This window comes from Leptodactylus fuscus, chromosome 5 (genome assembly GCF_031893055.1).
Source record: "Leptodactylus fuscus isolate aLepFus1 chromosome 5, aLepFus1.hap2, whole genome shotgun sequence".
NCBI classification, from domain to species: domain Eukaryota; kingdom Metazoa; phylum Chordata; class Amphibia; order Anura; family Leptodactylidae; genus Leptodactylus; species Leptodactylus fuscus.
Window position 1 is genome coordinate 211,714,088 of NC_134269.1, and position 15,271 is coordinate 211,729,358.

Genomic DNA, 15,271 nt, shown 5'->3' on the forward strand with positions numbered 1-15,271 from the left:
ACACTGAGTCCATTCTCTAGAGGCACATTATGTGACTTTGCATTTATATTAGATTGCTAGTAATCATAATTTTTGAATTACTTCATAGTTATCTGAGCCCTGGTAGGTCTAATCGCTTATACTATACACAGCGATATTAATGTATTGCAGTGTATTGTAAAATCCATTGACTTCTATTACACTCTGCCCATAGCAGCATGTTATAGAACTATGGTAATGACAAGCCTGGGAGCGTTCAATAGGCTTCCGGCAGTCATGGCAAGCAATTGTCGCCCTCTGATGATGTTTAGAAGGGCAGTGATCAGTAAAAGATGGCACCTCTGTACTTTATATGCTGCAGTTGTGTTTAACCGTGGCATCTAAAGTGTTAACTCCTGTGACTGGTGTCAGCACTGATCGCTGCTGTTCGTGGCGGGTGCAGACTGTATTATACAGTCAACATCTGCCATTGAACCCTCTCCATACAGCCTCTAGTCATGTACATGTATGTGATTTTGAATGAAGGGCTTAATAAGCTTTACTGCTCGTATGAACCCTATTTATATCTAAGCACAATGCAATCTCTAAGTATACTGTAGATAGAAGATATGACCATGATAGTTGTCTATGAACTGGTTAATGAGACTGAACTTATTCTGTACAGCCCTGCCCTGTGGATACAAGTACAAAACCCACCCTCTGTCTTCTGAGTGTCAGAGAATTGTAGTTTCGTTTCTCACTTTCTTCCTCTGTCAGCCATGGCGTCCTCTGCCCTGAGAGCCGAGCTGGACTGCTCCATCTGTCTGAGCACTTATACAGACCCTGTAATGCTGAGATGTGGACACAACTTCTGCCGGGTCTGTATTGATCGTGCGCTGGATACACAGGACGAGTCTGGAGTTTATTCCTGTCCTGAATGTAGATCAAAGTTTCCAGAGCGGCCTGCACTGATGAGGGACATAGCTCTACGTAACATAATGGAGGATTTACGGCTTGCTAAACTAACACAGATGGAAATTGGGATCCTCTGCACTTACTGTGTGGACTTTCCTGGACCTGCTGTGAAGTCCTGTCTACACTGTGAAGCTTCACTGTGTGATAAACATCTCAAAGTTCACAGCAAGTCACCAGAACACGTCTTATGTGATCCCAGCACTGACCTGGAGAAGAGGAAATGTTCTGTCCATAAGAAGATCCTGGAATATTACTGTACTGAGGACGATGCTTGTATCTGTATGTCCTGTAGTTTGATTGGGGAACATCAAGGACATAAAATAGAGTCGGTGGATGAGGCCTCTGAGAAGAAGAAGAGGAACCTGAGAAATGTTCTCCAGAAACTGACCACAAAGAGAGAGGAGACTGAGGAAAGAGTCCAGAGTCTGGAGAAGCGCAGGAGAAAAGCTCAAGAGAAAGCATCTGGAGAAACAAAGAGAGTCACTGCCCTGTTTATAGACATCAGGAGACGACTGGACAGCCTGGAGAAGAAGGTCCTGAGTGAGATCTCCAGGCAGAGGAAGGAAAAGTTGCTGCCAATGACTGCTTTGATCCATAATCTGGAAATAAAGAAGGCCGAGCTGTCCATGAAGATGCGGCACATTGAGGAGCTGTGTAACATGACTGATCCACTGACTGTCTTACAGGATCCAGACACAGGTGACTTGTGTGATCCTGAGGAGGGGGGAGGTGATGAGGACACAGGGGGACATGATAGACAGCGCCAAGATGTAGATGATCGGGATGTGGCTGTGATCTCAGACAGATTACGTGACTTAATAACAGGTATAAATAGTGGGATCTATGTGGTGGTCCCTGCAGATATATTACTGGATGTAAATACAGCTCCTAATAATATCCGTATATCAAAAGACCTAAAAACTGTTACCTGTGCACACCAGAAACAGAATCGTCCAGAAACAGCAGAGAGATTCCACTATCATCAGGTCATAAGTAGCAGCAGATTTGCCTCAGGGCGACATTACTGGGATGTGGAAATCAGATCAGGGAGTTGGAGGGTGGGGATGTGTTATCCCAGTATAGACAGAAGGGGGCATCAGTCAGTCATTGGCTTTAATAAGAAGTCCTGGAGTTTGAGAAGATATGATAATCAGTATTCAGTGTTACATGACAGTGAAGTTATCCGGTTACCTGACAATATCCCCAGTGATAGATTCAGGATCTGTCTGGATTATGAGGCCGGGCAGTTGTCCTTCTATGAGCTGTGTGACCCCATCAGACACTTACACACCTTCACTGCCACCTTCACCGAGCCCCTTCATGCTGCATTACGGCTATGGGGAGGTTGTATAAAGATATTGCAGCAAAGCAGCTACTGGGAGAAACCATCAACCTAAGAAATCCATCCAGAGACTGGTGGCTTTGCTTGTGGATAATCTTTCTGTATGTCATGTCTTGTTTTATAACACTCTGTTCACAATATGTTTTAAGAATGGCTCGATGTATATATCAGATGGAAGATTGTGACATTATAAACTGATTAGGCATATAGTAAGATATGTTACCCGTAGGTCCCCATTGTAGACGAATGGCTATTGTGTGTAAGGCCGGGGCCCCACTGGGCGTAAACGCCGCGATTTGCCCGTGGCAGAAACGCTGCGGGAAAAATCGCGGCGTTTTACAGTGAAAGCAAAGGGGATGGGATTCATGCGAATCCCATGCCCACTTTGCAGAAAAAAAAGCAGTGTGGACACGTTGCGATTTGCAAAGCCATTGCGGATTTGTAAATCGCAGCATGTCAATTATATCTACGGAAACGCCAGCGGCTTTCCCTTAGATATAATGTTAAGAGAAAGTCCGCAGAGGAAAACTCTGTGAACTTTCTCTTAAAAGCGCTGCGGAAACAACCGCAATCCGTTCACGCAGTGGTTCTTTCTTCAGCGCTTTAACGCTACGTTTACGCCCAGTGGGACCTTAGCCTTAAACTCCCCACACTTCCTATGTAGAGCTAGTCTCATTTTACATTAACAATTTAGTAATCATAATGTCAGTACATAGAAGCGATACATCTGCTTTATTTTGTAGGTATATTTGGATGATAGAATATGGAAACATATTTGGAACTTAATAAAAATATATCTGGATAATTCATCTTTATTTGGTTATTTCGTTATGCAATTTTTATGGCCACAACCACTTGGTGCCAAAGAGGGGGAAGAGTCATAACAGGTGGTCTTTCTTAAAGGGGTATTGCCACATCGCTCGCTCAACAGCTTGCCGGCTGTAAACGCTGTTCTCTTCCTGGTTTTCTCCTTAAATTGGTGGGCGGCATTTCACATGCAAAGCCAGTGGTGACATCACTTCTATGCCGCTGGCCTTGCGTGCACGCTCTTGATGTCGGCTGTTGAAAAAGATGGTGAGACAAGTTCTGTGTCCCCCAGTGGTCCTATCTCTCCCAGCAGTCCCATCTCCCCAAGTATAGATTTATGAGTATATGCATATGTATATATACAATATATGTATGAGAGATAGAGCTCAGAGATACAAGCTTGCTCCCGAGCACTCAGCTACCCCTCCCTTCCCAACAGCAGGGAGCCACTCACTTGCCCTGGGCAGAGAGATAAGACCATCCCTAGGTCCATGGTTATGGAAACAGATGTAAACAATGAACCAAATAAATTAAGTTGGCGGCCAAACAAAGCAGTTTTTCTGAAGCAATGTATTTAGGAAAAGACTTAAATCCACATAAGCAACAGTATAGATAGGATGGGTAAGCATTGCTAGTTATCGGGTGGCCACTGGGGTGCCTTGTGAGGTGTCTGAGGGCGAGTGGGAAGCATTATTAGGCTTTGGGGGTCACTGGGTGGCATTATGAGCAAGACCGTCCTCGATCCCTGTCATTGGACTGTTCTCATCACTTCATCCTTGACTGTAGCAACAGAATGGACTGCCTTTGCATCACTTGATCTGTGACTTACCAACTCAATGGTATTCCATCATAATATATCTATCTACCATGGTCAATGCCAGTGTCCGCACACAGTTACAATTCCGTCTCCCATTCATTTCAGTGGGAGGGAGCAATTTCATTTTCCACTAGCATCCTGCTTTATCTTCGAGTGGATTCCACCCAAAGTTTTTATTGACATGATTGAAGGCAAGAAATGTATTTATCAAACATCAACAACAGAAAGACAGTAAGGGCCCGTTCACACGGGCACAGAGTGGGCGGATTATGGCGCGTAATCCGCTGCCTCGCGGCAGCACCCTCCGCAGTCAGCCGATTCATTTGAGCCGACTCCGGAGAGGGAAGCCGTGACTATCGGAAGCCGCGACAGTCGTGGCAGGTGGGTTTTGACCCGAGAGTGACGTGGCTCCCCGCGTCACTGTCAGTGCCAAAAAACGCCTGAACGCTACCCGTGTGAACTTAGCCTAATGCAGAATAATGATATGTCAAACAGTCCAAGGTGAGAACAGTGCATACTATACTGTACATCGTATATAAACATAGTATCAAGAATGAAAGAGCCAATAGGTGGATATTCATAAATATAACCAATAACAAACACAAAGGGGAGAAAAATTAAAAGAAAGAAATAAAACAGCGCTATATTGCATGTTGGGGTAGAAAGGGAATGGTCCCTGCCAAGGGGGTAAAAAGAGCACTCATCACTCATAAAAATCAGCACTACTTTAAAGAGTTAAAGCAGGAGACAGTACAACAGGCCTGAGATGTTGGACCTATTGACCCAGGGAGACAAAACTTCATCAAAAAGTGGCCAAGTATCTGAAATAGTAGCATTAATCTTTTTGTACAGAATAATCATGTCAACCCGTGCAATGACAGATGACAGTGACAGACTTGTTTTTCCCAATTGGAAATAGTATGGATCCTCACTGCTATTACAGTACATTGAAGTAATTTGTACTGTTCATATCTCATGGTTGACAGTTTCAGTCTAAGTAGAAAAACTGGGGCAATTAGAGAGATGGATTGTGCCAAGAGTAGTTGCACTATCCTGTGAATGGACATCCAAAAGTGGCAGGCTAAAGAGCAAGTCCATCAGACATGAAGAGTGTCTCCTAGTGTGGAGCACTAACAAGAAAAAAAAAAAAAATACCGATCAACCCAGATGATTCCCAAACATACACTTAAATATATTTGAAAAGATCGTGTACCAAACACAAGGGAGATTTACAGCAGCAGTAATAACATCCGAATACCCCTTAGGGAACGATAAATGAAGAAGAAAGACCGATGGATGCGAGGATAAACTGCGCTACTCTCTTGAGATAAAATACGTTCTTTATTCCACTTTTCTTAAAAACACTGGTGTTTTTAAGAAAAGTGGAATAAAGAACGTATTTTATCTCAAGAGAGTAGCGCAGTTTATCCTCGCATCCATCGGTCTTTCTTCTTCATTCCTAGTGTGGAGCATCCCCAAAAACAAAGTCTATAATCTAGAAGGATCTAAATAGGTCCTATGAAGAATTCAAAAGGAACGCCCCATAAGTGTGACTTGCCAGCTGCCCTTGCTAATGAACTTGCAAAATTCAGTCAATTGGGCATTCAATAAACTGTAAATACAAGAAAGGAAGCCTCTATCGGTAGCCATATAAAGGCACAGTCTTATAAAACTAGTGGGAGTGATTGTAGGGTTGTATTGAATGATTGAACCTAAGAAGTAGAAGATCTTTGTTATGAGCAAATGCAGTTCAAAACTCAGATAGACAAGGTTAATTCCAGAAAACCAGGTTCTACTAGAAACTATGGTATGTGAAAATATCACTGGATCTAGAAGCACCAAAAATTTATATATTCACATAAGGGGTGTCCTCAAGACAAACGTTAAAACTTCACTTTTATTGTAAAATCAAGTAAAAGGTCAGGGCAGGCGGCCCCTATTGTTATAGATACAAATTATTTTTTTTTAGGAGTGTGATATACATTCCAAACGCTAGGGAATCTGAGTGTAGTCCCCTTATTCTGGGATTAAGACTGCCTAGTGAGTATATATTCAATTAACTTCTAGACACCTAATGTTATTGATAACAAATAAAATTACTGTGTGCCATAGCCTAGCAATCTTAGCTCTGATACACTGTCTCCTAGGCTAGTAGTGCTCCAGTGTTCCAATAGATTAACCCTTCTATTCTCAGATCCACTCCCCTACTGATCCCTAAGGGAGATTGAGAGCCATCTGTTTTCAGCCCACACCTATCTCCTACATGAGGTTAACAATGAGTGTTCCTAGGTGCTAGAAGGACTCCAAAATCTAATCCTAGAGTCTGGTTATGATAAACCGATATGGTGATATTGTTCCTCCCACCATTCTCTATATAGTTGTCTCAATGCGTTTCTTTAACTAAAAATCATCAGGAGACAATAAAGTTCTTGATAGCACAGATGTGCGGTCAGAACCGCAGTTCTCGGGACCCTGGTGGTGGGTCCCGATACTTCCACGAGGTAGAGCCATTTCCAAACTATCAAAAGCCTTTTCGATATCCAAGGCCAAGAGAGAGATGGGTTCATTATGGTGGTTGACCCACTAAATAATATTATATACTTTACAACTCACGTTGTCTGAGGCTTGCCTGGAATGAAACCCACTTGATCACAGTGTATCAAAAAAGAAGAAGACCTTTTAATCAGGAGTCTAGGATAGAGGGGAAAAAAAAGCTTAACATACAAATTAAGGATTGAAATAGGCCTACAGTTAGCAGGAGTGGAAGCATTTTTGCTTGGGTTGGGAATTACTGTTATGGATGCACTGAGCATAACTTGTGGAAATGAATTGGGGCTGAGTTGGGGTGTAGATGGAGTTGAGATTAGAAGTATGTCTGCCACCCAACTTTGCATTTTGTAGATATTGTTTAGCTTCTGACAGGTCCTAAATTTAAAGGTTAGTAGTTTATTAGGCTTGTTCACTAGTTTATAGTCCATCATATAGCTTTTTTTGTCCTTTGTATGGTGAAGACTATGATTGTTGTCTATGAACTGGTTAATAGTGACTGATCTTGCAATGTTTGGTCTTCCCCTTTGGATACAATTATAAAATCCGCCCTCTGATTTCTGAGTAAATTGTAGTTTCGTTTCTCACTTTCTTCTTCTGTCAGCCATGGCGTCCTCTGCCCTGAGAGCCGAGCTGGACTGCCTCATCTGTCTGAGCACTTATACAGATCCTGTAATGCTGAGATGTGGCCACAACTTCTGCCAGGTCTGTATTGATCGTGTTCTGGATACACAGAACCAGTCTAAAGTTTATTGCTGTCCTGAATGTAGAGAAGAGTTTCAGGAGCGGCCTGTACTGATGAGGAACTTAGCTCTACGTAATATAATGGAGAATTTATTGGCTACTCAACTACCACTGATAGAAACCGGGATTCGCTGCACTTACTGTATTCACTCTCTTGTATCTGCTGTGAAGTCCTGTCTACTCTGTGAAGCTTCTCTGTGTGATAAACATCTGAGAGTCCACAGCAAGTCCCCAGAACACGTCTTATGTGATCCCAGCACTGACCTGGAGAAGAGGAAATGTTCTGTCCATAAGAAGGTCCTGGAATATTACTGTACTGAGGACGCTACTTGTATCTGTGTGTCCTGTAGTTTGGCCGGAGGACATCGAGGACATAAAATAGAGTCAGTGGATGAGGCCTCTGAGAAGAAGAAGAGGAACCTGAGAAATGTTCTTCAGAAACTGATCACAAAGAGAGAGGGGACTGAGGTAAGAGTACGGAGTTTGGAGGAGCGCAGGAGAAAAGCTCAAGAGAAAGCATCTGGAGAAGCCAAGAGAGTCACTGCCCTGTTTATAGACATCAGGAGACGACTGGACGACCTGGAGAAGAAGGTCCTGAGTGAGATCTCCAGGCAGGAGAAGCAGCGGCCATTGTCTGATGTGATCCAGAAGCTGGAAATAAAGAAGGCCGAGCTGTCCATGAAGATGCGGCACATTGAGGAGCTGTGTAACATGACTGATCCACTGACTGTCTTACAGGATCCAGACACAGGTGACTTGTGTGATCCTGAGGAGGGGGGAGGTGATGAGGACACAGGGGGACATGATAGACAGCACCATGATGGAGATGATCGGGATGTGGCTGTGATCTCAGACACATTACACACATTATTTGACATAATAACAGGTATGAGGAGCGGGATCTATGTGGATTATCCTGCAGACATATTACTGGATGTAAACACGGCCGCTAATAATCTCCATATATCAGACGACCTGAAAACTGCAACTTGGACACTATGGAAGCAGAATCGTCCAGAAACAGCTGAGAGATTCCAGTATAATCAGGTGATAAGCAGGTGGAGATTTATCTCAGGGCGACATTACTGGGAGGTGGAGATCAGGAAATCAAGGAGTTGGAGGGTGGGGATGTGTTATCCCAGTATAGACAGGACAGAGTGGGATCAGTCACTCACTGGAGATAACAACAAGTCCTGGGGTTTGAGGAGATATAATAATCAGTGTTCAGTGATACATGACAATAAAGAGATCCAGTTACCTGACAATATTTCCAGTAATAGATTCAGGATCTGTCTGGATTATGAGGCCGGGCAGTTGTCCTTCTATGAGCTGTGTAACACCATCAGACACTTACACACCTTCACTGCCACCTTCACTGATCCCCTTCATGCTGCATTATATGTATATAGAGGTTCTATAACGATGTTAGGGGGAGGCAGTAACTGGAAGAAACCATCATAACCTAAAAAATCCATCCAGAGACTGATGAAAGAAATCAGTCTGATAATTGGATCATTTAGCTAATGGCATATATTAAGATCATAAACTGTGTTTATATATAGATCACATTGAAGAGTCATCCATTGTGTAACTACGGGATGATTACTCTCTTATTACAGTTGCAAACTGTAGATTATATATTTAGGGAACACTAGCACTATATAAACCCTATGTCTACACATGGGTAATGCTTCCCTGTGTGGGTCTACTTTCTGCTTGGAAGAATACATTTCTATTATGTCATGTTTTCAGGATCTCCTGATGTATTTCTCAGATGGAAGACTGAGGTGAGTAAGGGTTAGTTCACACAAAATTACGCGTGTGCATATTCCGTCACGGCATCACGTCGCGGTTTTCCGCTCCGGATTAGGCTCAAATGAATGGGCCCAGTCTGGAGGGTGCTGTCATGAGGCGGACACCGCGGCTGATTCAGCCGCGGAATCCGCCTGAAGACAGGGCAGCTCGTTTCTTTTTTCCACTAGCAGCAACATGCCGCTAGCGGAAAAAAGAATGCTAGCAGTCTACATAGACCACCATTGTGAGGGGGCAGATTATGACATGGATTCCGCGTCACAATCCGCCCCCCTCTTGCCCTGTGTTAATAGGGTCTAAATGTCGGTACATAGAAGCTATACCATGAGTTTCCTATAATCTGATGTCCAGGGGCATATCTAGAAAAGGACCAAGCCCCATAGTATTATATACACTAGCTACTTATAATATACTTATATTCTAGATACTATATACTTAGATTATACATACACACACATACTTATATATACATGCTGGTCCCCACATAATGCCCATCTACTGGCACAGGCATAGAATAACACCCCATTTGCTGTCCCTCACATGGTATATCGCCCACATATACTTGCCCTGACACAGTATAATGCCCCCTTTACACGGTATATTGGCACCTTAATGAACCTCATACAGCTTGCTGCCTCCTTTATGGCCTCCACACAGGGGTGAATCTAGTGTCTCTGTTGCCTGAGACAAATTATAGAAAGTCACCCCCCCCCCCAAAAAAAAAAAAAAAAGATACCCAACCATTTATTTTCTTGATGGGACCCCCCACACACACACACGCGGATTCAACAAATCCCCTTATTTGGCCACCCCCTCTTGAAGCTCATGAAGAGAATGCCAAGAGTGTGCAAAGCAGTAATCAAAGCAAAAGGTGGCTACTTTGAAGAACCGAGAATATAAGACATGTTTTCAGTTGTTTCACACTTTTTTGTTAAGTATATAATTCCACATGTGTTACTTCATAGTTTTGATACCTTCAGTGTGAATCTATAATTTTCATAGTCATGAAAATACAGAAAACTCATGGTCTGTATGGTCTGTACTGTATATAAGTGTAAAAATAAATAAAGAAGTGAGACGTTCATTCTTCAGGCCGAGTCGCCTCGCGATTCTGCCTGAAGAAACTCCCTCCTCCGGACTAGGTCCATTCGTTGGGCCTAATCTGGAGCGGAGCGACCAGCTTGCTGTCGGTGCAGTGCACCGGCTTTCAGTCGCGGCGACCTGGCTTTTGGATTGGAACCCGGCTTTTTGGATCAGAACCTGAGGCGGAGGCTGCCTCAGGTTCTGGTCCAAAATACAGGTAGCCACAACTGAATGCCGGTGCACTACACCAACATCCAGTCGTGCCAGGCTCTGGATTAGGTCCAATGAATGGGCGTAGTCAGGAGTGTCTTCAGGCCGAATTGCTAGGTGAAACGGCCTGAAGAATGAGCATCTCACTTCTTTTTCCGGGAGCCTAAAGAAACTGGCTCCCGGAAAAAAACACCTGACAGGCTCCCATTGATTTCACGGTTTCAAAATCCTGACCAAAAAACTCCGTGTGAACTTACCCTTAGGGTGCATTCAAATGGAGGAAAATGGTGCTGAATTTGGTATGGAATCCGCATCAGATGCAGCACTGAAAAAAAAGCCTCCCATTGACTTCAAAATCCTGACCAAAAAGACGGCTCCCATTGAAATCAATGGGAGCCGTTCAGAAGCGAGATGCTCATTCTTCAGGACATTTCGCCTCGTGATTCTGCCTGAAGACACTCCCTCCTCCTGACTAGGCCCATTCATTGGGCCTAATACAGAGCGGAGTGCGTCTACCCGTATTTTGGACCGGAAGCTGAGGCCGCCTCAGGTTCCGGTCCGAAAAACCCCATGTGAACTTACCCTAAGATTGTTTGAGAGAGACAAAGAGTGAGATCTTGAGTTTAATTTAGTTCATGTGATCACCATGTCCCGTTTAACCCCTTAAAGACCCAGACAATTAACTTTTTTACATTTCTGTTTTTCTCTCCCCACATTCCAAGGACTGTCATTTTTTTTTTACTTGTCAGTTCACAGAGTCACATGATGATTTATTGTTTGCGGGAGAAATTGTACTTTGTAATGACTCTATTCAATATCCAGTGTAATGTTCTGGGATGCTGGAAAAAAAAATCTGAATTGGAAATAAAATGCATTTGTGCCAGTTTCTTATGGGTTTCATTTTTATGGCCTTCACTATATGGTAAAAATGACATGTTATCTGTATTGTTTATGTTATTTGTAATGTTTTGATACCTTTTAAAAAATTTTAAACTTTGCAAACTAGAGAAATTTCTTTGTGTCTCCATGTTCTGATACCTGTAAGGGCTCGTTCACATCTGCGCCCGACACTCCGTTATGCAGGTTTCTGTTTCCTGCATAAAACAGAGCAGGAGACGGAAACCTGCAGGACTCTTTCATACCTATTCATTTGAATGGGTGAGAAAGCAGTCCGGCTGTGAGCGCCGGTGAGCGTTTTATGCTCTCCGTCGTGAAACCGGGTTTTTTTAATCCGGACACAGAGTCGGACATGCAGTACTCTGTGTCCGGATTTAAAAAAATGGTTTTGCAGCGGAGAGCATAAAACGCTCACCGCTGCTCACAGCCGGACCCGGTCTGTGGTTTCCATCTTCTTGCATGCAGAAGATGGAAACCACAGAACGGAGACCAGAACGCAGGTGTGAACCTAGCGTAACAAAGTTCACGAAGGAAAACTCCGCGAACTTTCTGTTTTAGGAACTGCAGGAAGAACCGCAATGCATTGCCGCCGCGGTTTGTCCCGCACTGGTTTATTGGTGCAGGACGTCCCATGTGGCCTCAGTCTAAATCTCTTAATTGTTCCGATTTCCCAGTGAACCTTGATCTTTTTCTCATCACTTATCTCTAATAGGAATTTTTTAATTCCAATACATTTTTATAAATAAAAACCAAAACCAAAAAACAATAACAGATAAAATGTAGATGTTTCTCGACATCATACTGGTAATCTACTTTGATTTCAGGCGTTCATATCTCACCAAACAATCCTGACAGTAAAATGTAGAATCTTCATTTTACTTACAAGTGAGATCCCATATCTTTATATGTGATCACAAGGTACACAGCCGCAATGTACAGCAGATAGAATAGGTGATGATGATAAGTGTCCACTAACAGGTTAATCGCTCAGCCCTGCCCTGTTGATGCAGATAAAACCCGCCCTCTGATTTCTGAGTGCTAGAGAATTGTAGTTTTGTTTCTCACTTCCTGTTGCAGCCTTGGCATTTGCAAACCTGAGAGCCGAGCTGGACTGCTCCATCTGTCTGAGCACTTATACCGATCCTGTAATGCTGAGATGTGGACACAACTTCTGCCGGGTCTGTATTGATCGTGTTCTGGATACACAGGACGAGTCTGGAGTTTATTCCTGTCCTGAATGTAGAGAAGAGTTTCAGGAGCGGCCTGTACTTATGAGATGTTTGGCTCTGTGCAATATAATGGAGAATTTATTGTCTACTCAACCAACGAAGACAGAAATCGGGATCTTCTGCACTTACTGTGTGGACGCTCCTGTACCTGCTGTGAAGTCCTGTCTACACTGTGAAGCTTCTCTGTGTGGTAAACATCTGAAAGTTCACATCAAGGCAGGAGAACACGTCTTATGTGATCCCAGCACTAGCCTGGAGAAGAGGAAATGTTCTGTCCATAAGAAAATCCTGGAATATTACTGTACAGAGGACGCTGCTTGTATCTGTGTGTCCTGTAGTTTGGCCGGAGAACATCGAGGACATCGGGTGGAGATGCTAGATGAGGCCTCTGAGAAAAAGAAGGAGAAACTGAGAAATGTTCTCAAGAAACTGCTAACAAAGAGAGAGGAGACTGAGGAAAGAGTCCAGAGTCTGGAGGAGCGCAGGAGAAAAGCTCAAGAAAAAGCATCTGGAGAAGCCGAGAGAGTCACTGCCCTGTTTATAGCCATCAGGAGACGACTGGACGACCTGGAGAAGAAGGTCCTGAGTGAGATCTCCAGGCAGGAGAAGGAAAAGTCACTGTCACTATCTGCTCTGATCCAGAAGCTGGAAATAAAGAAGGCCGAGCTGTCCATGAAGATGAGGCACATTGAGGAGCTGTGTAACAGGACTGATCCACTGACTGTCTTACAGGAACCAGACACAGGTGACTTGTGTGATCCTGAGGAGGGGGGAGGTGATGAGGACACAGGGGGACATGATAGACAGCACCATGATGTAGATGATCGGGATGTGGCTGTGATCTCAGACACATTACACACATTATGTGACATAATATCAGATGTAAGGAGCGGGATCTATGTGGCGGTCCCTGCAGACATATTACTGGATGTAAACGCAGCCGCTAATAATCTCCATATATCAAGCAACCTGAAAAGGGCAACCTGGACACAAGAGAAGCAGAATCGTCCAGAAACAGCAGAGAGATTCCAGGATTATCAGGTGATAAGTAGCGAACGAGTTACCTCAGGGCGACATTACTGGGATGTGGAGATCAGTAGATCAGGGAATTGGAGGGTGGGGATGTGTTATCCCAGTATAGCCAAGAGGGGAGATCAATCAAAAATTGGAAGCGATAAAAAGTCGTGGATTATGAAGAGGTGTGATAATCAGCATTCAGTGATACATGACAGTAAAAGGATCTGGTTACTTGACAAGATCTCCAGTGATAAATTCAGGATCTGTCTGGATTACGAGGCCGGGCAGTTGTCCTTCTATGAGCTGTGTGACCCCATCAGACACTTACACACCTTCACTGCCACCTTCACCGAGCCCCTTCATGCTGCATTAAGAGTGTGGAAAGGTTCTATAAAGATATTAAAGGGAGGCAGTAACTGGGAGAAACCATCGTAACTTAACAAATCCATCCAGAGACTGTGACAAAAACCCCCCCCAGAATCTGATTGGTAAATTATTCAGCCAATGGGATTGACGAGAAGGCGGGGCTATATGATCCACTGTGCAGGATACAGCTGTATACTCGAGATGATATATATTTTGGGAATGTTACTAGTATGTGATCCTTCTGTGTCCTTTTGGATATTCCTCTAATGTGTTACGTTTTTTCCCCATGTATTAAATACTGTAATTCAATTTAGCCTTTTTTTTTATATAGCAAAAAGATACCGATAACATTTCATAGAAATTTTTGTACGTGAAGAGGACCTTTCATGTCCTCATGAATATGTGGTTTCATATACTGCTAGAAAACCAACAGTGCGCTGAATTCAGCACACTGTAGTCTTTCTCAGTATTTGCCCCGGAGCTGGACATATAAAGTCCCTTCACAAAGTCCAACCTCTTGGACGAAATGCGCGTCGGGCCGTTTTCTACCTCAGACGGTATGGTATATTACTAAGGAGGGCACTTGCTTGAGTCATTAGAATGTTACTGGGGTCTGTTTTTCCTATATGGAAGGCCTGCTTGTTAGCAGCATGAAGATGGACATTTCCTTCTATGGTCTTACACCTATATATCTTTGATATGACCCAGTTTTACAGTATATGCTATTTACTAACATCATTGTACACCTTTACTACCCCCCTAGTATTATATCCATAGCCATCTGTGGTCAGGTATTTCTTGGTACTTGACTATTGTGTCTCCCCTATTCTATGTACATTGTGTTAAGTTATGTGTGTATAAGTATTTTTATTTTTGAAATTAATAAAGTTTGTTAGTTTTATTATATTCCTTGTGCGTAGTTTCTTTAGTTATTAGATCATGTTGTTACACACAACAGTATAAAATTTTGTATTTTTGGTTTATTAATTTGTGTGTGTGTATATATATATATATATATATATATATATATATATATATATGTGTGTATGTATATAAAACAACAGACCAAAGAAAAATACATAAACCTGGGGTTCTCTCATCATCATCATAATTACTATGATTTATTGTGGTTTATTTATTGTGTTTATTTGTAGACTTCCTTCCTTAAGGCTCCGTTCCCACGAATTAACGCGCCGCGCATTCAGACACGTATACACGTGTCAGAGTGTGAGCGCTCAAAACAGCTCCCATTCACTTCAAAGCGTGACGGCTCATGGGCGCTACACATTGAAATCAATGGGAAGCTTTTTTAACCCATTGATTTCAATGCGTAGCGTGCATAAGCCGGCACACATTGAAGTGAATGGGAGCTGTTTTGAGCGCTCACACTCTGACACGTGTATACGTGTCTGAATATGTGTTGCGTTACTCCGTGGGAATGGAGCCTAAGATAGCTTGAATTAAGCA

General features: G+C 43.1%; 3 protein-coding genes across 3 annotated transcripts; all 3 read left to right on the forward strand.

Moving 5' to 3' along the window:
• The first annotated feature begins 734 nt into the window (after window positions 1-734).
• On the forward strand, window positions 735-2,642 carry LOC142204017 (tripartite motif-containing protein 14-like). Its single transcript, XM_075275191.1, has one exon. The coding sequence runs from the start codon at window positions 738-740 to the stop codon at window positions 2,328-2,330; it is 1,593 nt and encodes a 530-aa protein (XP_075131292.1). The 5' UTR covers window positions 735-737; the 3' UTR covers window positions 2,331-2,642.
• A 4,392-nt stretch (window positions 2,643-7,034) lies between these two features.
• Window positions 7,035-8,651, forward strand: LOC142204040 (E3 ubiquitin/ISG15 ligase TRIM25-like). Its single transcript, XM_075275238.1, has one exon. The coding sequence runs from the start codon at window positions 7,053-7,055 to the stop codon at window positions 8,649-8,651; it is 1,599 nt and encodes a 532-aa protein (XP_075131339.1). The 5' UTR covers window positions 7,035-7,052.
• Window positions 8,652-12,256: 3,605 nt separating this feature from the next.
• Window positions 12,257-14,560, forward strand: LOC142204039 (E3 ubiquitin/ISG15 ligase TRIM25-like). Its single transcript, XM_075275237.1, has one exon. It carries the CDS (start codon window positions 12,341-12,343, stop codon window positions 13,871-13,873), a length of 1,533 nt encoding a protein of 510 aa, XP_075131338.1. The 5' UTR covers window positions 12,257-12,340; the 3' UTR covers window positions 13,874-14,560.
• The last annotated feature ends 711 nt before the right edge of the window (window positions 14,561-15,271 follow it).

What these genes read in the sequence shown, in the direction of transcription:
- LOC142204017 (XM_075275191.1), top strand. Translation starts at nt 738, where the DNA reads ATGGCGTCCTCTGCCCTGAGAGCCGAGCTGGACTGCTCCATCTGTCTG.
- LOC142204040 (XM_075275238.1), top strand. Translation starts at nt 7,053, where the DNA reads ATGGCGTCCTCTGCCCTGAGAGCCGAGCTGGACTGCCTCATCTGTCTG.
- LOC142204039 (XM_075275237.1), top strand. Translation starts at nt 12,341, where the DNA reads ATGCTGAGATGTGGACACAACTTCTGCCGGGTCTGTATTGATCGTGTT.